The 24,822-nt window shown below is 40.9% G+C and overlaps 1 protein-coding gene across 2 annotated transcripts in view; it reads right to left on the bottom strand.

The window, feature by feature from the left end:
* The window catches only part of LOC113973952 (follicle-stimulating hormone receptor), an 86,300-nt gene that overhangs the window by 52,960 nt on the left and 8,518 nt on the right, over positions 1-24,822 (bottom strand). For both annotated transcript variants that reach the window (XM_027696657.1, XM_027696658.1), the window contains exon 2: positions 180-251. In XM_027696657.1, the coding sequence (XP_027552458.1) occupies positions 180-251 (72 nt within the window). The remainder of the gene's footprint in view (positions 1-179; positions 252-24,822) is intronic.

Raw genomic sequence — 24,822 nt, forward strand, 5'->3', positions numbered from 1 at the left:
GCCCATTTGCTAATATGAAAATGTATTTATGACAACATTGTTCTGAAACATGTGGTGTTAATAGAAAAAGTTTCTATTTTTTTTTTAAACCCAAAGATGAAATATATGAAGCTCAGAGATAGGGACCTGCAACCAGAAACTGCTGCTTGGAGTAAAATAGTTGTTGACATAATACGTACATTTTCTCTAGGTCAAGAAGTCCTGCAAAAGCTCCTTTTGGAACGACTCTCATCTTGGTGAGGACAAATCTCCTGAAAATAGAGAAAATTGGGTGATTATTCTCTATTCACAGCACAGGACTGCACAGTAGCCTTGGTAGCGCAGGAGAGGCCTTTATCACTGGTACAATGATAGTCTCTGGGCTGAAAGCTTTGGCATCTAAATACAGCTGTAACATTCAAAGCATTTGTGGGACTCCAACCGCCCTGACCAAAATTACAGCATGGTGTTGGATGACCACTGGGGCTCCTCAGGGGAAAAAGCATCCATCAGTAGTTGCCACTTCCCTATTTCTTTCAGTGAGAAATCCAGACCTGCAGCTCCTCTGTGTACTGGGAGTGAACAGTGCCTTTCTCATCTCGACTGCTCTTTTGAGTGATGCTCCAGCATAGGATGAAGGCTCCCTGTGGACCCAGATGGAGGTGAGTTGCTTACAAGGCTGTAAGGTGGTACATCCACACTCATGCAGGATGAACCTTAACCTGCTGCACAGATAACTTAAGGAGTCAGCTACTATCTCCCATCAGTGCAACTTTATTAACTTTATTGCTTCTCACAGTCTATCTTCTAATTAGTTGAAAATGTGCACCAAAATTGGGACTTTGGAGTACACAACTCGATCATAAATGCCCCAGGACTGCATTTTTATCATTTTTAAAGGTCACAGAATATATCTGATTAGGAAAAATTGTTTAAAATATCATATAAACCTTTTTGTCAAATTGGAGTTTTCTCCTTTAATGACAGTAAACAAAGAGGACTAGAAAACTTCTGATGACACTAAACAAATGAAAGGTAGGATTTGTACTACTCTACGGAGAAATAAGGTGTTATCTAGGTAATTGTCTTCTTTCACACATTTAATCATTCATGGGTAGTGAGAACAAACAATTGTATATATTAACATGACCTGCTCATTGCAAGACATCATATAACACTGGTTGCATTGACTGACAGTTGTTAAAAAATATTTTTTCTTTAAAAAAACCAACAAACCCACCTTTGTTACATACATGAACACGTTATATACATGCATACATACACACATTGCACTCTGCGATTCACCTTCTTGGTCTGTTTTCCCACAGAAATGAAAATGACTTTTTTTCCGAATTACTATGGAAGTCTTTTTTTCAGTGAGCATGTCTTCCAGATCACTCCAAATTGTTATTGTCTCAGAACTGTTTTTGCATGGCTGTCTGGAATTGCCTTTCATCTCCTGTCTATGCTGCCTCATTGTAAGGTCTGCAGGGGGACAGAAAGGGGAACTCAGCCTGGTATGGCCTGCTGTGCAGTCCTGCAAATTTTAACACAATGCTCAAAACAAGAGACTTTCTTACTGTTCACATAAAGTATTCATGCAATCCTCATCTATGTTTTATTTCAAATGATTAGCTTAGAATTTTCATGGGAGATTATCAAGTTTTAATCAAAGTTCTAGGGGAAAAAGTATTACTCTGACAGAGTACTAATGTGAAAGGTTCCCATTTTTTAATTGTAGGTCTTTAGTAGAATCTACCCCCTCATGAGTTAATATTTACTTAAGCAGGACAAAGTCAATGCACACCTCACCTAGCTCTAGAGATGTCACTGTGATCACACCAGGAGCGAACTTGGCCCTACACTTTTTTTAAACATTGAAATTTATGGTATTCTCAGTCCTCAAAGACGATGAAGTCAATTTGGTATTTCATTATTCTTGTACTATCATTAATGTAAATCAGAAAGAGCTTCAACATACTGTCACACAAGAATTACAGTATTGAGATCATTATGCAAATGTTAGAAGGATAAAAGAGCTTCCCAGAAAAGGCCTATCCTGGATTAGGCAATTTGTAAAACCCTACTGAAAACAGGGCTGGTGTAATGCATGCAAAGCTACGGCTGTGCTTTCGGAGCAGTTAGACACAATGGATCCTTGCAGAACACCCAGCAGGCTTAGTGCTACAAAGCTGAACCATCAGGAAGCTCTTTAACTTTGATCTGCTTTGAAATCTTTCTCAAACTCTGTTTTGTAGAAATGCACGCCTAATTTCTGAGCCCTAGAAAGCAGGCTTTGTCTGAAAAGCCATCTATCATTTTTTTATGGCACTGTGCTAAAATGAATCCTCTCTCTGCATGCTTGGGTCATCAGGACATTTGCAATTTTTTAATTAAATACTGGCCTATGCCATCCTTCACCACAACAAGAAATTACATTCTGATACCGAAACGAATGGAAGGAAGGGAACCTCATTCATTAATGGGGTTACTTATATGAGAAAAGCCACATCTGCATAGAATTAAAAATCAGACCTTGAGTTTCTTTGTTGAAGACCCTGATATCCTGCATTAATAAGGCGCCAGAATTCAGGAGCCACGTGTCTGATGCCCTGGGGCAGTTAAAGTAGAATTGAAATTTAATAGCTGAAATCTCACATTTCACTTAAAAAAATTAAGGTTAATTGTTTTTAAACATCTCTGAGTAGGCTAATAAAGTCAGTGTTAATGGTATAACGAACATTGAAAATTAGAATCAGCTACTTGTTGAATTATCAACTGTATAATGAATAGGAGTCTATTATAACTAGCCAAATGCTGTATTGTCAATAAATCTCACCAATTAGTCTCCAAGAATCAATCTGTACTTAACTTGAGATACTGACTATTCAGTACCAATTCTTTCTGAGGTACATGGAGAAAATAATTGAAAAGCCTTTCCCTTGGTTTTGTTGCTGGCACTATTTTAGGGTTAAAGAAATGAATACAGCCCACCTTTTTCAAGCATGTTTCATGTCACAACAAACAGTTTAAAAAAAGTTTCCCTTAAAAAACATGCATGTAAGAGAGATAAGCAGTATTTGGTCCTAAAAATTTATGTTTAGCACTTAGACACCAGTAGGGAGAGCACTGAAAAGCTCTCAGTAAAAAGCTCTCTTCAGTGAATGGCATGGAATTGAAAACCCAGAGCCAGGTGCCCAACATAAGGCATGAGAAAGGTTAGACTGAAGGTTAGGTGATCCAAAAATCCGTATGCAAAGTTAGCCTCCAGGAAACATCAAATCTCATCTCCCAGGGCTTTCAGCACCAGCCTCATCACACACAAGGACCCCCACTTGCATCAGGTTTTGCCATGAGGGAGGAAGTGTTGGTGTCCCTCAACACCAAAGCAGAGACATGGAATGGGAGTCCTCTCTTCAAGTCTTCCCTTACACTGAGTGCTACAGATCCCTGAATTTCATGCCTCAGGAGGATGCTCAGTGTCCAAGGGACCTCTCTCTGTCCAGGCTCAAGCATCATGCAGCCAGGGCTAGACTTCTTGTGCCACCAAAGAAGACAAGGGGGAACTTACCACCCTCTCTAGAGGCCTTGCAATTAGAGCTGATTTCCCTCGGACAAACTATAAAATCGATAATTACACTTTTTTAAGTCCAGAGTTTAGTGATGCTAATCTTATTTGGGCTACAGTAGGTCCCAGAAGCCCCAGAAAGGACTCCAGTGTAGGAGCCACCAAAAACTTAACAAACGCGAGAGCAGAAATCAGAGGAAAGGAAACAAGTCCCAGATGGTCACACATCAGATGGTTATCCTACATCGTGTGAAGGCAATACACGTACCTGGAAATAGAAGAATGACAATATTAACTATTGTTATTCATTATGTACAGAACTATAAGATAGATGTAAATGTGACCCATTGCTCCTATACATGCCCTGATATCCAGGAGAGGTCTCTAAATCCTGACTTAAATACATCTGCTGAAAGTGATTCTTAGAGAGTTTGTTGATAGAAACTGTCTGCTCTAGTTGTACAATCACACTTATACTTTATATATTCCTCTGGACCGAACATGCAAAATTCCCACAGCTTTTTCTACTTTTAATTTTTAAGTGTTTTTTTATGCCTCTTTATTATATCATTTTTATTTGTCTCATGTATGCGTGTGAGTAAATTCCTCTATTATGAAGCCACTAAAAAAATGTTGCTACTTAAAGCTAGACATGTCAGGACTAGGGCAGAACTCTCTCCTACTGATTTGTTTATTTATACAGACACATGTAAACCTGGTTATTTAGAGCAGTGAGGTCTCAGTTAATATGAAGCCAGTAACACAGATAACTTACACTTTATATCACTATGAAGAGCAAACAACACAAATACATCTTGTTTCTGTATGATTGTGTCTAGTATAAGAGAAATATCATAGTGCCACTTAATCTCAAAGCCTATAGAGGACATGATGCAAAGAAAAGAAATTAGCAGGTACTGCTAAAATGTTCCTGAATAACCCTCTAACATTTCCAGTTATGAAAAGATTTATTGATCTTTTCCTAAAATAGTCTTCTTCAGCTGAAGTAGTTGAGACAGGCAGAATATAAGACATGAAGGAAAAAAAACCTTCCAGAAAAATTAATGTTCTCCTATCCAGCCCCACATGAATCCAGTGACAGAAAAGAGATTGACCTCATCATAAAAGGATGGAGGACTGGATATCATTATTCAAGTATCTTGTGCCCAAGGTAGGGGTGATGAAAAAGACTTGGTAAATTAGAAGTTAAAAAAGTGGGCCCAGATAGGTCATTTCTCCTAAATGTCTCTGAAAAGATGTGCATAGGAAACCTGTGAAGTGCGCACATTAAGCAAATCAATGTAAAGACACATTTGTGAGGTATTTGTGAGGTTAGCCATTTATATGCAAAATTATGTATTTTACATATTCAGAAAATGAATTTTCAGACCCTGGTTCCACAAGTTTTTCTTGAACAATTATTAAGGTGCTCTTTGGTACAAATTTTCCATCAGAACTTTCTCCTACTCTGCTTTAGTGTCTCCTCCTCCCAGTCCCCTTCCTTGCCAGACGCCTCCCCACCACCACCAGCAATAATCTGGCACAACAAAGGAATGCACTGATTATCAGAAATTAGACTGCTCAAAAAAAATAAAATAATTTCTGCTTCATAAAGCCTGGTTGAATTTAGGTCTTTCAAAACACTCTTTAAAACTCATTTCTCAGATCTACTTAAGTCACACACAGTTAATCAGAAAAGTGTGTGCATTGTAGAATTATCTTCCCTGGCTCATGTAAATTGCAAATTCATGACGTTAAAACGAACTATATCAAGCAGATACTATAAACTTTATAACTTAAGAACCAAAGGAAAATAAAATAAAAAGCCGAAAAGATTCAGTGGCCATAATACTAAATCACCAAATTTGGTTCCAAAGAAATAAATGTGATAGGATTTTGAAGAACATTTTACTTTAATCTCTGAGCTAATACACTGATGCTATCACCTTCTAATCTTCTGCAGCAATGTGCATTTTGTCACAAAAAGATTAACAATTAAATTTAACTTACTATCTGTAATTCTTTTTGGTTGTTTCTTTGTTTTTGCTTCTTGCTTTGGAAATGGGCTGGAGGTTACAGCACAAGCAACAGATGAGTCTTTGCTTTACATCAGAAAAAGACAAAATGATGCTATGACCTATTTAATGTGCTCTTGATTAAATGCACAAATCAACATAAACCTGCACCCTGGGGTTTTTTTTCTGGTTTTGCTTGATTAGTTAGTGCAACAGTGAAGGACTGTTTTGCTTTTCATGCCATAATAGGAGACAAATAGATACTGCAGACCACATCCCATATGGCGTAAATCAATTGAGCTGTGTCACCTTGGCCCTAAACTTTTGTCCTAATTCTCATTGGAATGAATCATGAGATTCCTTTGAGCTAAATGCGATTTAATTTAAATTTATGAAGAACATTTGTAAGCCTGTAGCTCACTGAAATGGGTTCACATTGCCATATGACTTCACTATGACTAGGGTCTGGTTCTAGCGAACATCTCACTGGGAAGGGGCATATGTAGATATACGCAAACATGAAAGTATTTTTCCTAATCAGTCGCCTAGGTGGAAAATCTCTGTAATCTATTAAGTAGCTTGTAGCTGCTTTCACTCATAGCTATGTTTTCCCTTTCCTAACAGCAGGAAGAGAGGAGTACAAAAGTTGTAAATCGGACACTAAAACATCAGGTTTCAAAAAAACCATTGAGCTAAATGCAAAAAGCTTGGTTTAATTTACTTTTTGGCTTTAAAGTCTTTAGAGTACATTCATATCACGCTGCAAAGCTATTTTCAACACTCACGAGGCTTTAAATTAAGAACAGAGAAAGATTTATATTAGTCACCTCAATTCCATGACATGCTAAAGTAGGGACTTTGTAAGGCTGACGGGATCATGAAGACTGGCACCAGCAGTGACAAAAAATGTCTCCCACCATCCTGCTGGCTTGTCTTTCCAGAGAGCAACGACATTATCTTAAGAGAAAACCAAACCCAAGCAGAATATTTTTTTTAATAATGGGTATCCATGTAAGTACAGATTCATTTCGAAAAGTGTACCCTGATAGCACAGGCACACTTGAATAACGGAGGAAGAGCTTTGCAATTCATTTGTTCAACTGAGACACGATCCAGTCTTAGAGGCCCTACGTCACACAGATGTAAATGGATTTATGAGAGAAAGACCATAATCCCGTGCTAACATGCACAATCTGGATTGAAGCATGTGATCACTGCGGCCACCTAATGTGCTTAAGTCAGCTGCTCATCCCTTTCAAGTGCTTGCAAAAGGACAAGTTATCTTGACTGTGCAGCTGGTTTCTCCCTTTCGTGGGATGATAAAAGCTGGTAAAGGTGAGTATTCCAAGGAAAACACAGACAATATACATTTTATGGAGAAGACAGAAATGCCCTTCTGTCTTTCAGGTTGTACTGGGAGTGACTAGGAGAGACTGAATTTCCTTCACAGCAGTTTACAGGGTGCTGTGGTTTAGACCTTTAACCAAAACTGTACTGATAACACACTAATCTTCCAGCTTTTGCTGAACTGAGCACAGCACTGAGGCTGCCTTTGTTTCTCACTTTGCCCCTGCAATGAAGATTTTGGTGGGTAGGCTAAAGGCTGGGGGACACACCTGGCAGGTGACCTAAACTAAGCAGGGAGATATTCCATACCATATAACATCATGCCACACCATATAGCATCACGCTCAGCAACACAAGGGGAAACCATTCTTCTATCTGACTGAAAAATGTAGGATTAATCTGGGAGGGCACATGTCCTCCTTTCAGGTATGCTACCCGGGAATCCCTTCAGGTCTGGGAGTGATGTAAAGAGCATCTATGAGAAAGAAAATATTTTGGTTTTTGAGCTACTAAACAAAGTAATGTACAGACAAAGTAAATACAATTAGAAATGTGTTTATAAAGATGCCCATCTGCTTTACAGGTCTGAATCTAAAAGGCAATATGTGCAGCAGCTCATGAAGAGTTGCCCCTTAATCTTTACCAGTGGTCTCCCTTAGAAATCAATTTCCTTTTCTTTTTGAATTAGATCAAAAGGATAATGAATAGTACTGATGGCATTCATATTCTAAATTTAGTGAACACTTGCCCAGTGTAATAATGCCTCCCAGCCACAAAAAGCTGAAGGGAAGCATTTCAAGATCACCCCATGTCCTGTTGGCATTTCACTTGCAGAGTGCCCACAATATCCATAATATGGATAACAAAATTCCTGTTTCCCCATCAGAGCTGTGATGGTGCTCACACAGGCACACAGCAAATTAGCTGTGGGATTTGTTTTTCCCAGAGGACCTTGCTTAGGTCAGCTAATAAGTTGTACACAGTGCCCCTCAGCAGCTAACAGCTGATAAGGAGAGATAAGGAAGGACAGAAAATTGTTGTGAGGGAAAAAAAAAAGCAAGCATCTAAAAGATTGTAAAATAGCAATGTGCTTGTAAAGCTTACTTTCCCTCCTCCCTTCCTTAGTTTTCCAAAACCATGGCATGTTTAGTCTCAGCACTGATACCCTTTTCATTTCTGGACAAAGCATAGGCTGTCCTCAGTAACACTGCTATATCCCCCCGAGACGCTGCAGATAGTTTCTTTCTGAGGTCACACGTGCAGGCAGTTAAAAATAAATCTCCAATATGCTTTTAAATAGCTCTGCTTGGATAGGGTGAGATGAATCTAGAGATGGGGCATTAAAAAGAAAAAAAAAACAAAACAAGAGGGAGGACAAGGGAAAAAGAGAAGACGGCAAAATTCCCAATCAGAGAAAGAAATGCAACACTAAGACTTTTAGTCATTCTGAGATATTTAATGCTCTAGACTTAGTGTAGTTATTTCAGTGAATTTAGGTTGGGTTGCTTTACACTAAGGTGAAGCTGGAGAGGAACAGATTTGTGACTATTCAGATGAGCTGCCTGTGCATGTTAACTCAGAAAGTCTCCGACAAACAATTTTGTTGAAGATTTAGGTGCAAGTAGCAGCAACGCACAAGATATGTCATAAACACAAATGACACCTGCCCTGGGCAGAGCACCCTCTCATACAAGAACCTTGGTCACTTCAGTAGATCCAGGTGGCTGCAAGTCAAAGGTCAAAATGTGCATCCTCTACCCTTGCAGCAGGTAAAGCAATGCTGTTTTGGCAGGAGGGATCATCTCCCCTTAAGCTTACCCAGAGCTCGAGCAAAGCAAAGCTGGAGCTCTGGATTCTTCTACATTAAGTACACATGGAGAAAAAGGGTTTGCTGCCGAGCACAAATTGAAACAAACAAGTCTTCTTTAGGCCTATGAGCAGAATCACAGTTATCATGTTCGCATCCGGTAAGAGTTTAACTGCTTGGAATGAGTTGCCCACAAAAAAAGCCAGCAGTAAGCTTGAAAGCACAGTTAAAATTGCTTCTATTAATGTCAAAGGCATGCTGTGAAAAGTGTTCTGTGTAAGATAAATAACACAAGTGAATGAAGTTATCCCATCTTGGTTACAGAGAGCCAGGAAATAGTGATTACTTTATTTTTACAAATAGCTATACTTTTATTAGTATTGATTATCTTGTAAGACACTACACTGCTTTTCGAAGAGCACATCCTCGTTCCTCACAGCTTACTCACGCGGGCCTTTGAGAAATGTACAGCACGTGATAAACTTGCAACTTTCTTAAAATCTGACCTTGATATGTGCAACCATCTTTATGGTGAGGAGACATTAAAGTTTCATTCAATCTGAGCACAATTGTGGTGTTGCATCTATTTATATTAATATCTCTGCATATTTTCCTAACAAAAGGAGCATTGTACAAGTGCTGGGTATTTCGTTCTTGCAAAGAAAGTGTTTTACTTTGTGTTCTTTCCCATGAGCAACTTGTCAAGGCAAACAGGGTTCTAGAAAACGTCCACAGTCCAACCACATGGGAGGCTTTTTAGGTATTGTCTTCAGAACTTTCTTGCCCTCTTTTGATTCAGTGCAAGAATAGCCATCCTGCTCACACACAGCCAGCCACTTAGACTCTTTTCCTGTCGCAAGAATGTGTCAAAAAAGATCTTATTTCACAGCAGGGAAAGAACAGTTCATTGTCTGAGGTCGTAGCAAAAAAGGACAAATGTTCTTTGTGTGTAGTGTTTCTACCTCTAAGACCTTAGGATTTTCTATGTTGGCAGGCCCACCATACATGATCCTATTTTTATCGAGTGAGACAAATTCTCCAGGGACAAAATCCGTTAAGTTCTGAGTTGGACACCTTAGTAAAGGTAAAAGAGAAAAAGACAGCTTTTCTGTAAAACTTCTTGCTGAACCATTGCTGTACAGCAAAACACCAAATAACTTCTCTCACTTTATCTTGCTTGGTATAATCATTAGAAACATCTAGTGTTCTTTTTATCTTCCTTCTTGTCCATATCTTCATAGGCACTATACCTATGCTGCTTAACAGGAAACAGGTGAAATACATCAGAATATTAATAAAATGAAAAGAAAGACACTCACTGTTACATTTCCTAATTAGCACACACAGCCTAATAAGTAACAGGGTCCCCACCAAATATTTGGATTAATTTGGATACATCCAAAGGCTTGTTTGAAGTCGTAATGAGATATCAGATACTCCTGATCCCAGAGCAGTCAGAAACTGTTTAAGAAACAGCACTTGGAGATTTGATTGCACTCTTTTTTCTCTGTATCTGAATATGAGCTTTGTAAAAGTAAATATTCTCTCTGCTATCTAATACGTGCTGTATTTTCCAAAAGCAGTGTGAATGCCAAACACATCTAACTCAGCTGGCAGACTAGGGAAAACAGCATCTCCCGAAGGAGGGGTCCCAGATGCAAACAGCATGTACCCTGCTGTTCTCAGGGCACCAGCTAGACTTGTGTTAACATAACTAACCCAAAATACAGAAATGAGCTGGGCCTATGCCATACACTCCCACTTCTCCCCAACAATGGCGAGTGAAGTGTTTACTTCTTTTTACGTACTGAAGCCCACATTTAAATTTTAAATACTTAGGTTTTGAAATAACACTAAAAGTGACAAAAGTTAAAAACCCATAACTTTAGTTTTCACCATGTGAAAAAGGGAATTCCCTCTGGTCTTGTCTTCCTCTAATATGAATGTTTCTTCTGACTCTTTCAGGCGGATGGAAGCTGGCTTCTGGAATTGCTGCTGGCTGTGCAAGAGGATGAACCACAAAGCACAGAATGAAAGTACCTATGAGATTATTGTGAGAAACAGGTACTTGTAAAAGAGCTTATATGCGTATATGTAAAAGACCTTGTAGTCCTTGCACTGTAGTGCAGTTTGCACGTTTTATTCAAGTCCTGTAAACATTCCTGCTTACTGCCATTGCACACCACACATTCCCACATCTCTGGTCCTCTTCCTAGTGACAGAGTTTCCATGCCGAGAACTTTTCTCGGCTCATCTGTTAGAGATTGCTGAGGGAAACAATCACAGGGATATCAATTGCAGGTGCCTGGACTCTTTCAATTTCATCCTGCACTCTCCTGAGAGCATCTCTTCTCCCTCGCAGTCTTTCTCTATTATTGAGATCTCTCCCCCACAGACATCACCAATTTGATAGGGAATGAAAAAGCAAGGAATTCTCATTATTTCTCCTTGTGCAAAAATAAATAAATAATTATGTTTTCCTTTTATTTTAGCAAGAATTACTTTGCCACTGCAACTACTGAATTTATCCATCTACCTTCCAGTAGCCATGAATTTATTTTCACATAATAAAATGATGTTCCTGACTAAATATAGCATGGCAGCGAGTGTACCAGTATCCTTAAAAATACTAACTGTACTTTATGTCCTTTAAGACTAATGGGTCTCTTCTCAGTAACACACAGGGCAAAGCTTGCAATGGTGTCCAGCATGGATCTTTACTGTGTTTGAAAGTGAGTATTATTGTTTCGGAAAGAGGTCAGCTTGACCCCATTGGCAACTGAAATACTACCTTATGTTCAGAATAAAAGATGTGCTTCATGCTTCCACCTTCAGAGTGCTTCTCAAACATGAATCCTCTATGTAGCACTTAATAAACATACACAGTCCTCTTAAAAAGGGTGACAGAAGAGTGAAATAGAAATGGGAGAAAATTGACCTGACCATGGCACAGCTGCAGATTATGGAAGAATTCTAAGAAAAAGCTTAGCAGTTATGTCTGTGAAAATATATTCTTTGCAACACCTAACCACAGTGGATGAAACCTAGGCTTCTGCTACCTTCCTACACACACTTCCACCATCTTCCTTGAATGATGACTGTGTCATCAGCTCTAAATGACTGTGATAGGCATCTCCTTGCATTAAATTGGATAAAAAAAAGGCATGTGGATATGGCACTTGGGGATATGATTTAGTGGTGAACACAGTGGTACTAGATTAATGTTTGGACTCATTGATCTTGGAAGTCTTTTCCAACCTTAATGATTCTATAATTCCATGAAAACCTCACTGGAAGAATTAGACGTTAACAATCATCTCATTGAAGGAAGGTCATAAATGGCATCCCACAGAGACCTGCATGGGGCCTGGATACAATAGTCAGAGGTGATCTGGAAGGGGAGTGAGGAGCAAGGTGACAAATATGTGTGATGACCAGGGTAGTAAGACAAGATCTGGGTGAGAAGATTTGCAAAGAAGAAGGAGTCCAGTCTTCACACAGCACGTAGTTCAACACTGTAACCTCCTTGCTACAGGACATTGTGGATGGCAGACATTCAAGAGAAATGGATAAATACATGAAAGCAAAATACGTGAAGAGGGTTGACTACCAAGATATCCCTTTACTTAAGATATACCTGAACCAGGCAGAGCTGGAGATGTATACATCTCTCTGCTGACATACACATCAGAGAGGCAAAGAACCTGCATTGCAGTCAGCCTGAGACAGCTCAGTCAAAATGGGGGGACATACCTAGATCAGCATGACCAAACACCACCTATTCTGGCACTCTTTGAAACAGGTGGTATCTGGATTGAAGTGTTGAAGTGTTCTTCAATATTTAGAGCTACTGCAAGTTTTCTTATGCTGCAAAAGAAGGGATTGCTCCTTAGGCAGAAGATTAAAGAGTAAAGCTCAATCAGGGGTAATATTTTCAGCACCTTGTTCAGACTCCTATTTCATTACACGGAATTGGCTCTACAAGACACTTCCAAAAATAAATGTGACAAGAACACTTCAGCATTCTTTAATAATAAAAATATTAAAAGAATGTCTCAGCTCACCACAAATTCTTTTGCTAGGTCATTTTGATAATCTTTGTAAAATCAGGCAAATTGCACTGCCACTGCAAGTCTCAAGTTGTCCCTTACTCTTCACCCAGTTCCCTCTTTGGGAGGTGGACTATAGGGCAGACTGAGGCTCCTAATATACCAGCCTACTACAGGATGGGGCTGGTCACCTCACAAACAGGGACAGAGACAAGGCAGAGATGTTTGACACTTTCTTTGCCTCTGTTTCCATATGGATGACAGACCAAGGGGGTCTCAGTGCCCTGAGCTGGAGGACCATGACTGCGAGAATGATCAACTCCCAGTCAATCCTGAAATTGTGCGGGATCTGCTTCTCCAGCTGGATCCTTACAAATCTATGGGGCCTGATGGGATTCATCCCAGAATCCTCAAAGATCTAGCTGATATCATCACAAAACCTCTCTCAATGATTTTTGAGTGGTCTTGGGAATCCAAAGAGGTCCCAGCTGACTAGCAGCTGGCGAACATTGTCCTGATTTTCAAGAAGGGCAAGAAGGAACACCCTGTCAACTACAGGCCTGTCAATCTCCCTTCAGTGCCTGATAAGGTTATGGAGAAGATTATTCTGGGAAGTATTCAGAAACACAATGAAAAGACAATGCAGTCACTGGTCAAGGCAGCACAGCTTTATGAGAGGAAAGTCTTGCTTATCAAACCTGATTTCCTTTTATGACAATGTAAGCCAACTAGGTGGTCAAGAGAAGCCAATTGATGTAACCTTTTTGGATTTCAGTAAAGCTTTCAATACTGTCTCTCCCAGGATCCTGCTGGACAAACACATCATGGTGTGGGTAAGCAATTGGCTCATGGGTCGAGCACAGAGGGTAATAGTGAATTGGGACATCAGACTGGTGACCTGTCACTGGTGGGGTTCATCAGGGCTCTATCTTGGGCCCAGTGCTCTTCAACATCTTCATAAATGACTCGGATGCAGTTCAACAAGGGAAAGTCCTGGATTGTGCACCTGGGATGGGGCAGTCCTGGGTGTATGTACAGACTGGGGAGTGAGATGCTGGAAAGCAGCGCCATGGAAAGGGACCTGGGGCTCCTGGTTGATGGCAAGTTGAATATGAGTCAGCAGTGCCCTGAGAGCCAGGAGGGCCAATCGTGTCTTGGGGGACATCAGGCAAAGCACCGCCAGCCGGTCGAGGGAGGGGATTGTCCCTCTCTGCCCTGCACTGGGGCGGCCTCACCTTGAATATTGTGTGCAGTTTTGGGTACCACAATATAGGAAAGATATTAAGCTATTAGAGAGTGTCCAAAGGAGGGCAACGAAGATGGTGAAGGGCCTTGAGGGGAAGCCGTATGAGGAGCAGCTGAGGTACCTTGTTCTGCTCAGCCTGGAGAAGAGGAGACTGAGGGGAGACCTCATTGCAGTTACAACTTACTTGTGAGGGGAAAAGGGGCAGGCACTGATCTCTAGGGTGACCACTGACAGGACCCGAGAGAATGACCTGAAGTCAGAGGAGGTTTAGATATTAGAAAGAGGTACTTCACCCACAAGGTGAATAGGTGCTGGAACAGGCTCCCCAGAGAAGTGGTCACAGCACCAAGCCTGACAGAGTTTAAGAGGTGTTTGGATGATACTTTTGGGCACATGATCTGACTCTTTGGGATGGTCCTGTGCAGGGCTAAGGTGATGTGGACTGACATAAAATGTACAAGTACTTTGAGGACAGATAAATTAGGATTACTAAACAAACAACAAGAATTTCAGGCAACCCCCCGGACAGGAATTATTTGGAGTTGAAGAAGTATTGTGTTGCACTATTCTTAAGCTACCCTTTGCAGCTCCCAAGAATCCCTGTTGTGCATAGGATTCTTGATTCAGTTTACCACAGCCATAGCTTATATTGCAGAGAGAGAGCAGACAAAGAACAGGGTCCCTTCCTACAGAAGAAAAACTTATCATCATCTACCTTTGCTGGCCTATAACCCTGCCTGGACATCTGGGGGCAAGGAAGCAGATTGTGGAAAATGGATCTAGCATGTGCTAGATGGGTCTAGCATGGATCTAGTTGGTGCTGATGGGTCAAATTTTAGCTGCTGATCACTCACAGCAGATCATTTCTGGGCTGTACAACATCTCTGTGAAGGTTTGGGGCAAGATCACATCATAAACAAGCTGCATGGATTTGTTTTCTTACTGTACCTGGACAGCTGTGGTTTTGCTTAAATGCTGCTTGTAGCAAGTATCCTATCAATATTCTACCTGTGGCTCTCAAGTCAAAACAAAGATATCTTCCTAATGCACCACATAAAGCATTTCTAACCTACAAAGAAATTTTCAGTAACACCAACTCCATCTTTCTGTGCCCATATTGATTTTGAAGTAAAGCACAACCTTTTTAAAAACAGACCAAGGCATTGGAGGATATTACTCTGTAATACCCTATGCCTGTTTCCTTCATGACAATATCAAAGCTTATGTTTTGCCTGATTGAGTTTAGCTGATAGTTCTGACATATTGCAGAGGAAATTACAGGCTTTAGACTGTGAGAATGACCAAGCAGACCTCACGATAAATTAGGAAGAGACTACGAGTTTTTTTGTTGTGGAAAGAACACATTACAGTGACAAACACTGAAAGATGCAGTAGCCATGATACCCAGTCCCTGCACAAGCAGGACACAGAGAGCTTTTAACCAGCTGAAGAATTTTGAGGTTGAAGATTTCAATAATTTTGTTAAACTGAGGGAAACAAGGCTACAGTAGCATCACTGGCAATATGCACTGACAGTAAATAAATACCATTAAGTCACTAAATGCTGATCCTTGCCCAGAAACTCAAATCCATCTTGGTGCTAAAAGGTGTCTATTTCCTTAAGGCTCTATTTTTAATCAATTTTTAGTATAAGGGTTTCATTTGATTTATCTAAGTCTGAATAAAAGTATTTATTTTCAGAGAACTATCAAACAGCTCCTAGACAAACCTGTGCTTCCCAGGAAGTAGTACAGAAATGACTTACTCTGCTGGTCCTTAATTCAGGAACACAGTAAGTCCCATTAACTCCAGGATGGCAAGATGAGCACATGTAAGCAAATACTTTCTTTGGTAGCATAAAGGCAGTGCTTTGATTTAAGACAGTAGAGAACAATACACTGTAGGCCACCATCTGAACAAACCCTGCATGAAAACGAGTCAGGTAAACTTTTCTGAGTTCACTTCATATATCAGAAAAAGGAATCTAAACCCCCCTGCTTGCACTGGAGGTGTGAAATAAAATGCCTTTTTTTTTTTCCAGAGAGAAACAGGGAACAAAAAAAATGAAACACAGAACAGACCTCTGCTTGAAAACAGAGTGAAAATAAATCAGCAATGAATGGATTAGCTTCAGATCAGACTGCCCGGAGCAGCCTGATCTGGAACAGCAGAGCACTCAGGGCCTGTGTTTTTTAAATTAGTTTTAATAAATAGAATCAATAGCTCAAATTATGAAAAAGAACAAAAGCACAGATCAAATCGATCAAGGCTGTAGCTTATCGTTATAAGCCAAGGGGTGTCTTCTCTTGTATAAATGTGATAAGGTGACACAAGAATCCACTTGCAGCTTTTCAGTATCTCTCCCAGAACAGCTGAACACAGAGTTGGACAGAGAGACTGAAAATACTCCTGGTTATCCGAACACAAACACAGACTTCGTCTCCATTTCCATTCCCCAGAAGGAAAAAAATCCTAAAAGAATAATAAGTAAATCAGAAAACTAATCCTTTGTCCTGAAGATAAATGCAGGAATTTACAGAGAGGACAGAACTAAATAGACAAAGAAACACAAAGTATTCTGCATTATATATAGGAAGAGGTGAAGAGATTCTTGGTCAAATCACTGGAAGAGTGTTTTTCCACATATTAGGTTAGGCAAGGGTGTTGGAGATCATTCAGAATTTCTCTCTACCTCGAATAATCAGTCAAGGATTATCCACTGGAGGGGATGTCATTAACTTCAATCAGGCTTTTGGCAAAGGGAGAGGGTAGTTGCATACAGGCACCTTGTTTACCTCTTTATGCTTTGTATTTGTGTTTTTGGGTTCTTCTTCCCCAAAGGGATTTCCTCTGGGGAAGCTGCAGTGTCTTACTAGCAGGGGGCCTGGTCACTAAGGAGCAGAGCAGGAGTGGGCCAGCAGTTGGTTCCCCACTCTGCACAGGACACCTTTGCCAGGGCACACAGCTGGACAGGTGTTACCACAAGAGCTGGGCTCCAGGTCGGTCACAGCAATGTAAGGGAGCAGCACACGAACTGTCTGCAACACCACATACCACCTGCAAGGGTAGGATAAAGTAGAAAATCCTACATGCCTCCTTACTCAGGGTAATATGGGGTGACCCTACTTCAGATAAGCTCATTTTGATTAATAGTGGACTCCTCCCCCAGTAATGAAACCAAGGAAAAGCATATTGAAGCTCCAAACAGCTTTTCAAGTCTTGGTTGAACTCCAGATCACCAGCCCTGGTTCTGCATGTATTGTTCATCACCAGGACACCACCATGAGCGACCCTTTCATCTCTGGGGTTTTATGCTACACGCCCCGACCACTAGCTCTGAAGAACAAACCCTACACAGGAAACTAAAGCACTTAAACTCTGTCGTCGTCCCCCCCCCCTTTTTTTCCTACCCCTCCAATAGAGCCTTTTGTTAAATGTAAGCCAAGTACAAACTATCAGTCCTGAATTTATATATTCAAATACAGCAAAACTGAAGAGGCTTTTGGCATACCATGTGACACTCTAGAGGTGTGAGAACAATGCTTGGTGCTGATAACCTCTGCTAACTCCCATTCATCCTCATCATGAAAAGCTGGCATCACTTACATGGGCTTTGTGCTCACATATAGCACAGAAGAGTCTTTTTCATTGCTGTGGTTGAATTATAGATAAACAGCAGAAGATGAATAGTAATCTTGTAATAATAGAATATATGACAGATGTACTACTGAAAGTCATTCACAGGCTCCAGTGACAAGTATGGTTCAAAGCCTATCTGGAATAGACTTCCATCTTGCTAATAAATATTCAGAGACTTTATAGTCTTCAAGGACGTAATATTGAACATCTGACAGAAAATTCAGTGTAGATCCATAAGCATTTTTTATTGCATTTCGATCAGAAGTAGATTTCTTAATGTTTTATAGCAAGCAGTGCCTTTGCCAGAAGACACAGAACTTTCTTTGGCAAAGTACTCAGTGGTTAACTTCAAGTCCAACAAAATAAAGAAAATACCAATTATGATTCAAGTGTAGTGTAATTTATTTTCTATTCAGTGAGGAAGAATTGATTTTCCCAGCAGTGTCACTTACACTGTAATGATTATTGCACATAAGACAACTTAAGAAAATGATGGAAAAACAAATTAGATGGGCTGCAGATCATTGGCTTATCTTGACTGCTCACCTTGAAGAGAGAGTTAGGGAAACATAAGATGTGGTACCGGATATCTGGGTACTTGAAACCTCTATTCTCCTTCCACCTCTTTGATATTTCATATTAAAATTTCAAAACAGAAATAAACATTTCCAGCAGGGATGAAACAGCACATCTTGCCAGTCTGAGGATGTCTGCTTAATTAAAAACAATGATAACTTGCTGTGACAGAAGATAATTAAAGGGGTATAAATTGTACAAGAACTTGGCTTTGCCTAATGGTCTCATTTTATATAAACCTCTATTCATGTGTCATATGAAAAAAAAAGTTGCCATGACTCCTTGGTTTCTGTTAGCTGACACTTAGTACTGATGACCAAGTGCTAAAGCAATGGAATAAAAGACTGGGCCAATATTTTGGCACAGTCTAATGGAAATCAATAGGAATTCTTCCCCTGATTTTTCAATATGTATTGGATAGACCTTTTATTGCATGCAAAAGCCTGAATAATGGGAACAGAGGTTAACCAATCAGCGGCACTGTGATAATCTCTACATACTGAGATGGAATTGTCCTGATCAGAGTTTGTAACAAAAAAATGAGTTGGCCTTGTGTTCTTCTCTGGCGACATCCACAATCAGCAAATGTACCGTACATTAAGTGCTGCACATCTTATCTAGCTGATAGAATTTGCTGCAAGAGGCTTGGCTAACCATGTTTGGTTTAGCTTAAGGGCAAGCAAAAATGACAGTCAGAATCAACCACCAAACCTGAAATGTCATTGTGAAGTTTCACATGCACCCTTCCAGAATCATTACGTTTTCCCTCAGAGGAGTTATTTCAAAGGTCTGCATCATTACTTTATTCTAATTGCAGCTTCCTTGCAGGATCTCCTATCTTTTTGCCCTGTTTTACATGGAAAAAAAACTTTCAGGTTTTAAAGGTGAGATAGCTTTGCAAAAAAAAATGAGAGAATGCATGAATTTTGCAGCTGATTACTTTGTTAAGAAAATGTGCCACTAATTTATACCCTTTGAACTGTTGGGTTAGATGCAGTGCTTGATATGTCAGCCCTTTTCATTATTTCATCACATTAGCCAACCAATTTTTTTTTAAAAAATGTAATGTCCATATCTATTCTTGCAAATAGATTGTTCAAAGAGAAGGTATGATAGCAGTCATTCTCTCTCACTTTCTCATACTAAGGAATTCTTTTGACAATGAGAAAATGAACATTTGTTCTGAGCTGACAGTTGTAAAGGATATTTTTTTTCCAGGGCTTTGTTTGTAAGACTGTAGTGTTGCTTTTGGCAAAGGTTGCAGTTTGTGTAAGTGCTACTGTTATTACTGTTACTGAACACAGTACTAAGGGATCATATACTGAGTTACTGAAGAGCAGATCACAGAATAACAGAACTGTTTAGGTTGGAAAAGATCTCTGAGATCTTGGAAGGGACCCTCCAAGATTATTGAGTCCAACCTTTGACAGAACCACCATGTCAACTAGACTGTGGTACTAAGTGCCATGTCCAGTCTTTTCTTAAACACCTCCAGGGACGGTGAATCCACCACCTCCCTAGGCAGTCCATTCCAATGTTTAATCACCCTTTCTGTGATGATGTCCAACCTGAACCTCTTCTGGCACAGCTTGAGCCTATGTCCTCTTGTGCTGTCACTGGTTGCCTGAGAGAAGAGGTCAAACCATACCTGGCTACAACCTCCTTTCAGGTAGTTGTAGAGAGTGATAAAGACTCCCCTGAGCCTCCTCTTCTCCAGGCTAAACAACCCCAACTCCCTCAGCCCCTCCTCATAAGACCTACTCTCTGGACCCTCACCCAGCTCTGTTGGCCATCTCTGGACTCGCTCCAGCATCTCAATATCTTTCCTGTAGTGAGGGGCCCAGAACTGGACACAGCACTGAAGATGCAGTCTCACCAGTGCCAAGTACAAGGGGACAATCACTTCCCTAGTCCTGCTGGCCACACTATTGCTTATACAAGCCAGGATGACATTGGCCTTCTGGGCCACCTGGGCACACTGCCGGCTCACATTCAGCCACCTATAAACCAGCGCCCCCAGGTCCTTTCCTTTCCTTTCTGGCCACTCTTGCCCCAGCCTGTAGCACTGCCTGGGGTTCTTGTGGTCAAAGTGTAGGAGCTGGAATTTGGTCTTGTTGAACCTTATGTCACTGGTTTCAGTCCATTGATCCCGCCTGCCCACATACCTATGCAGAGCCTTCCTACCCTCCAGCAGATCAACACTCCCACCCAACTTGATTCTGTCCACAAATTTAGTGAGGGTACACTTGATCCCCTCATCTAGATCATCAATAAATATATTGAACAGGACTGGGCCCAACCATGATCCCTGGAGAATACCCCTGGTGACCAGTCACCCACTGGTACCATTCACCGCCACTCTCTAGGCCCAGTCATCCAACCAGTTCTTAACCCAGCAAAGAGTGCAGATGTCCAAGCCATGGGATGCCAGCTTTTCCAGGAGAATGTTGTTGGAGATGGAGTAAAAGGTTTTACTGAAGTCCAGGTAGACTGCTTCCAAAGCTTTTCCCCTTTCCCTCATCCACTAGGCAGGTTACCTGGCCATAAAAGGAGATCTGATTGATGAGACGGGACATACCATTCCTAAATCCGTCCTGGCTGGGCCTGATTCCTTGGTTGCCCTGTATGTGCTCACACTGTGACCACTAGTGATTGCACTCAAGATGATCAGTTCCATAACCTTCCTGGACACTGAGGTTAGGCTGACAGGCCTAGTTGTTCCCCAGATCCTTCTTCTGGCTCTTCTTGTGGATTGGTGTCCCATTAGCCAACCTCCACTCATCTGGGACCTCCCTGCTTAAGCAGAACTGACAATAAATGACACAGAGTAGCTTAGCAAGCTCTTCTGTCATCTCCCTCAGCACCCCAGGATGGATCCAATCTGGTGCCATGGACTTGTGAACCTCTAAGTGGCACAGTAGGTCACTACCTACCCCCTCCTGGACTATAGGAGGTCTATTCTGCTCTCCATCCCTGTCTACCAGCTCAGGGGCTGGTTGCCCTGAGGGTAACTGGTCTTACTATTGAAGACTGAGACAAAGAAGGCAGTAAGCACCTCAGCCTTTTCTTCATTCTATATAACATGCAATGAAAGTATGGAAAGCCACAACTAACATACTTTCTGCCTCTGTGTATGCTTTTTGATTTTCCTGCCTCCTTCATTCAAGGGTAATCTTTCAAAACACACAGATGTTTTAGCTGATTATCGTTTATCTGGCAAAAGTAGCCTCTGATTTAGTGAGTATTGCTATTTCAGCATTGAGATAGCAGGAAATGATTAGTGATTGGTTTGACACTGTTTTTTTTTTCTGGAAAGTATTTTCCATCATTGCTTCTTCAATAAGATCAGCAGGAGGGAACAACATTCAGATGACCATGTAAGCCAAGCATAGCTTGGAAGCATGCTCTTAGGCAGGCTAGCAGAGGAAGCATGGGCATTAGCTTCTATTATAGCAGCTGCTGAAATACAGGCTCTGAGGTTGAAAAGACTTTCCAGCAGGGGGAACTCAAAGACATGGAAACTCCTATACTGATGGTATACTTGGTGATGAAGGTGAAATTTAGACCTCCATATAATTCTGGGTGCACCTTTTTCCTTCTTTGGACCATTTTAAGAAAAGCAATTGACATCATACTGAAGCATAAGGCTTCTGGGACTCGTGGGCTTGTAGGATTGAGAACAAACCTGAATTACTTGAGTTCAGACTAACAAAGCCCTGAGCACTGCTACACAACACAGGCTGAAGCCCAAAGCTGTTGTTCATAAAAGCAGGATACTGGCATGTGGTGCTTTACAGAAATGTATAAAGTCCTTTATACAATGAACACCGTAAAGGTGTATTCTAGCTGGCAAGTCAGACACTGCTAATAAAAATAGCAGTCTGCCATCCAACCAACTCAGACGTTAACAAGCTTTCTGTGGAATGCAGAAAATCTTCAAGGAGACGCAAGCAGGAACTTCTGAAGCACCCCCTGCCTCATTCCCTATTTAGCTGATAACCACTACTATGTGCATTCAGCTTGGAGGGCACTAAATAGATTAATCTGTACCTAGAACCAAGACTGCCCCTTGGCACCCTGACGCAGAGGGGGAGATAAAAATAAAGTCTTTCAAAGCCTTGAACGAAGAGACAGTCTCCCTGTTTCTGGTGCCGCTGGAGCATCTCTTCCAGACAATGTTCATGCCTCTGACAGACAAACAAAACGGCAAAGCCCTTGCTGTCCCCACCAGACCAGGGCATCAGTACCTGCAAGGGCAAGCACTCTTCAATGGGAACTTCGTGGAGACTGGTGCCTCCACATCCAGCCCGTACAGCGCTCCTAAAAGCCCAGGATGGACGTGCTCCAACTTCTGGGGTAAAGTGTTCAAAAACCAACCTGATTTCTGGGTTGTGGGCCCATGTAGTGCCCTCAGCCACACTGATATAACACGGCAGTAACAGGTAGAGAAATGAAGGAATTCAAAGTAATATGGTTTTCTGTATGAATACTGTATATATATGAAAAATTCCTGTAGATGTAACATTCATGTATTTGCAAAAGGCTTTAGCTAAGGAGAAATATACAGATAATTAAACTCATAAAGGGTGAAAACCTCCCAATTAGTGCTCCATAGGCAGCCTTACTGACCATAACTGAGCCAACAGTTAGCCATAATTGAAATGCCCACAAAAATCTCCACCTCAGCTGTCTTTAAACTACTGACTGTAACACTACTGTGAAATGCTGCTTTTCTAATACAGTGACAGAGACTGAAACAAAAAAAGTACAGAAATGGAGAAAGTGGAAAAGGCGATGATGCAGAGGTACCAGGTCAATAAAAATGCACTTGAGGGAAAAACCCCTGAAACTATATGCATCACTTGAACATTAAAAAATAGTAGAGTTATGACTTTCTCTGCTGAGAAATAGCTATTAGACAGAAATATGAATGTGCAAGAGGTAATTTTTTTTAATTTGTTATTTGGAAAAAAGAGACACACTGCCATAGGAGTACAGTCTGGTGATGAAAAAGGTCCTGAAGGGGTTAAGCCACTGATTTGTTACCTTGTACTCTTGGGAAATTGCTTGTCTCTTCCAACCCCTAGCTTTGCTGTTTCTGTAATGGATAAAATGATGTTTATATACTTAACAGGAGTGTTGTGAATTCTGTTAGTATTTATAGGAAACTTCATGAGCCCTAAGGAAGTCTTATCATTTCCACGTGGTCCGTCAAAACAGTTAAAGTCTTCCCTAATAATTTTAAATAAATTTAAGCAGTTGTGTACCTATTTCATTTGTGCTTTCAACATCCATTTTATTTTTCCCCACAGTGGTTTTCTGTCTACCACAATAGCACAAAGTCCTGAATCTGCAAATACGTGCAGATGGGCAGTTTCACACCTGCAATTCATCCCACTGGGAGGCAGTGGAGCTGCGTGGGCAAGCAATTAGGATGTGTATGGATGCCAGCGGAATCAAACCCTGGATTTTCTTGTAGGGTATTCCCTCACAGGGGCCACTAATGCTGATTTCAAAGGACTGAAGAATGAGGTCTGGGCTTCATCTGCCATGGCAACAATATACTGCAGATAGGAAATTACAGCTCATGGGATTCAGATACAGTGAGTATTTACCCAAACCAGTAATTCCACCTAGAGAGAGTTGTTCTGCCAGGGCATTTCTGGGTTTGCTGTCATTTTCTGACACAGTCTGTACTTCTTTTATGACTCTCCACTTGCCAAAACAAGAAAAGCAAAAAATTTCCACAGCAGCCAAGGAAAACCTTGGGGAAAAGACAAGATTTTTAACATCAACACGCTGTCTTTCCAGAGCATGTGGGGTTTATAGCCTCTCTTCTTATATCTTGCTTGTTCAGAAATTTATGTGTGTGTATAAATATTCTTGCTGGGAGACTGGACTCCAAGGAAAGACTCTTCAGAATTGATTGCTTCCCAGTAGTTATCAGGAAGGAAAAAATGGACTTGGCTGATCTGTGCTCCTTTTTTTAAAAACTGTGGAAAGATTGGATCTACCAGAGCAAGCAGCACAGGTGGTGCTTCCACTGCTGGAGACAGACGTGCTTTCCTACCTTGGTGAGTATCTGTGGCTCTCACAGGCGTGAGTGCTTCTCATTGCTCACTTATAAAGGGTCTATCCTCAAAAATGCCTGTTGGGCTACTAAAGGCAATAGACTAGTATATTTATATCATGTGATGGTACAAGTGAAGAAAGAAATTCCAAAGGTAAGCACTGAATTCCAAACCTCTCAAAGCCAAGGGTAGGCAGGGGTGTTACACCAGGGATCGTTTCTAAGCACAAGGCATTGAAGAGAATGTAAACCATTGAAGGCTTTCAGAAGGTGTGTAAAGAATACCATTATAACTCTTAGTCTGTCTGTGTGACAATCCTTTTCAGTGAAGAAAACCAACCTCAACTAACCACATATCACTTCTTTCCATCCCATGCTCCTGGTTTTAGTAAAAAAAGCATGGGCAGACAGTCCTTCCTTCCATTGTTACTCTCTTCCACCTAAGCCTGGACCACCTTAACAGTTACAGCTATATGTATGTGCTACTGTTTTCCAATGTCATATTCTTTGCCTGGAGCCAAACTCA

Source organism: Neopelma chrysocephalum, unplaced genomic scaffold, assembly GCF_003984885.1.
Source record: "Neopelma chrysocephalum unplaced genomic scaffold, ASM398488v2 Primary Assembly neopelma1_108, whole genome shotgun sequence".
In the NCBI taxonomy this organism is placed as follows: domain Eukaryota; kingdom Metazoa; phylum Chordata; class Aves; order Passeriformes; family Pipridae; genus Neopelma; species Neopelma chrysocephalum.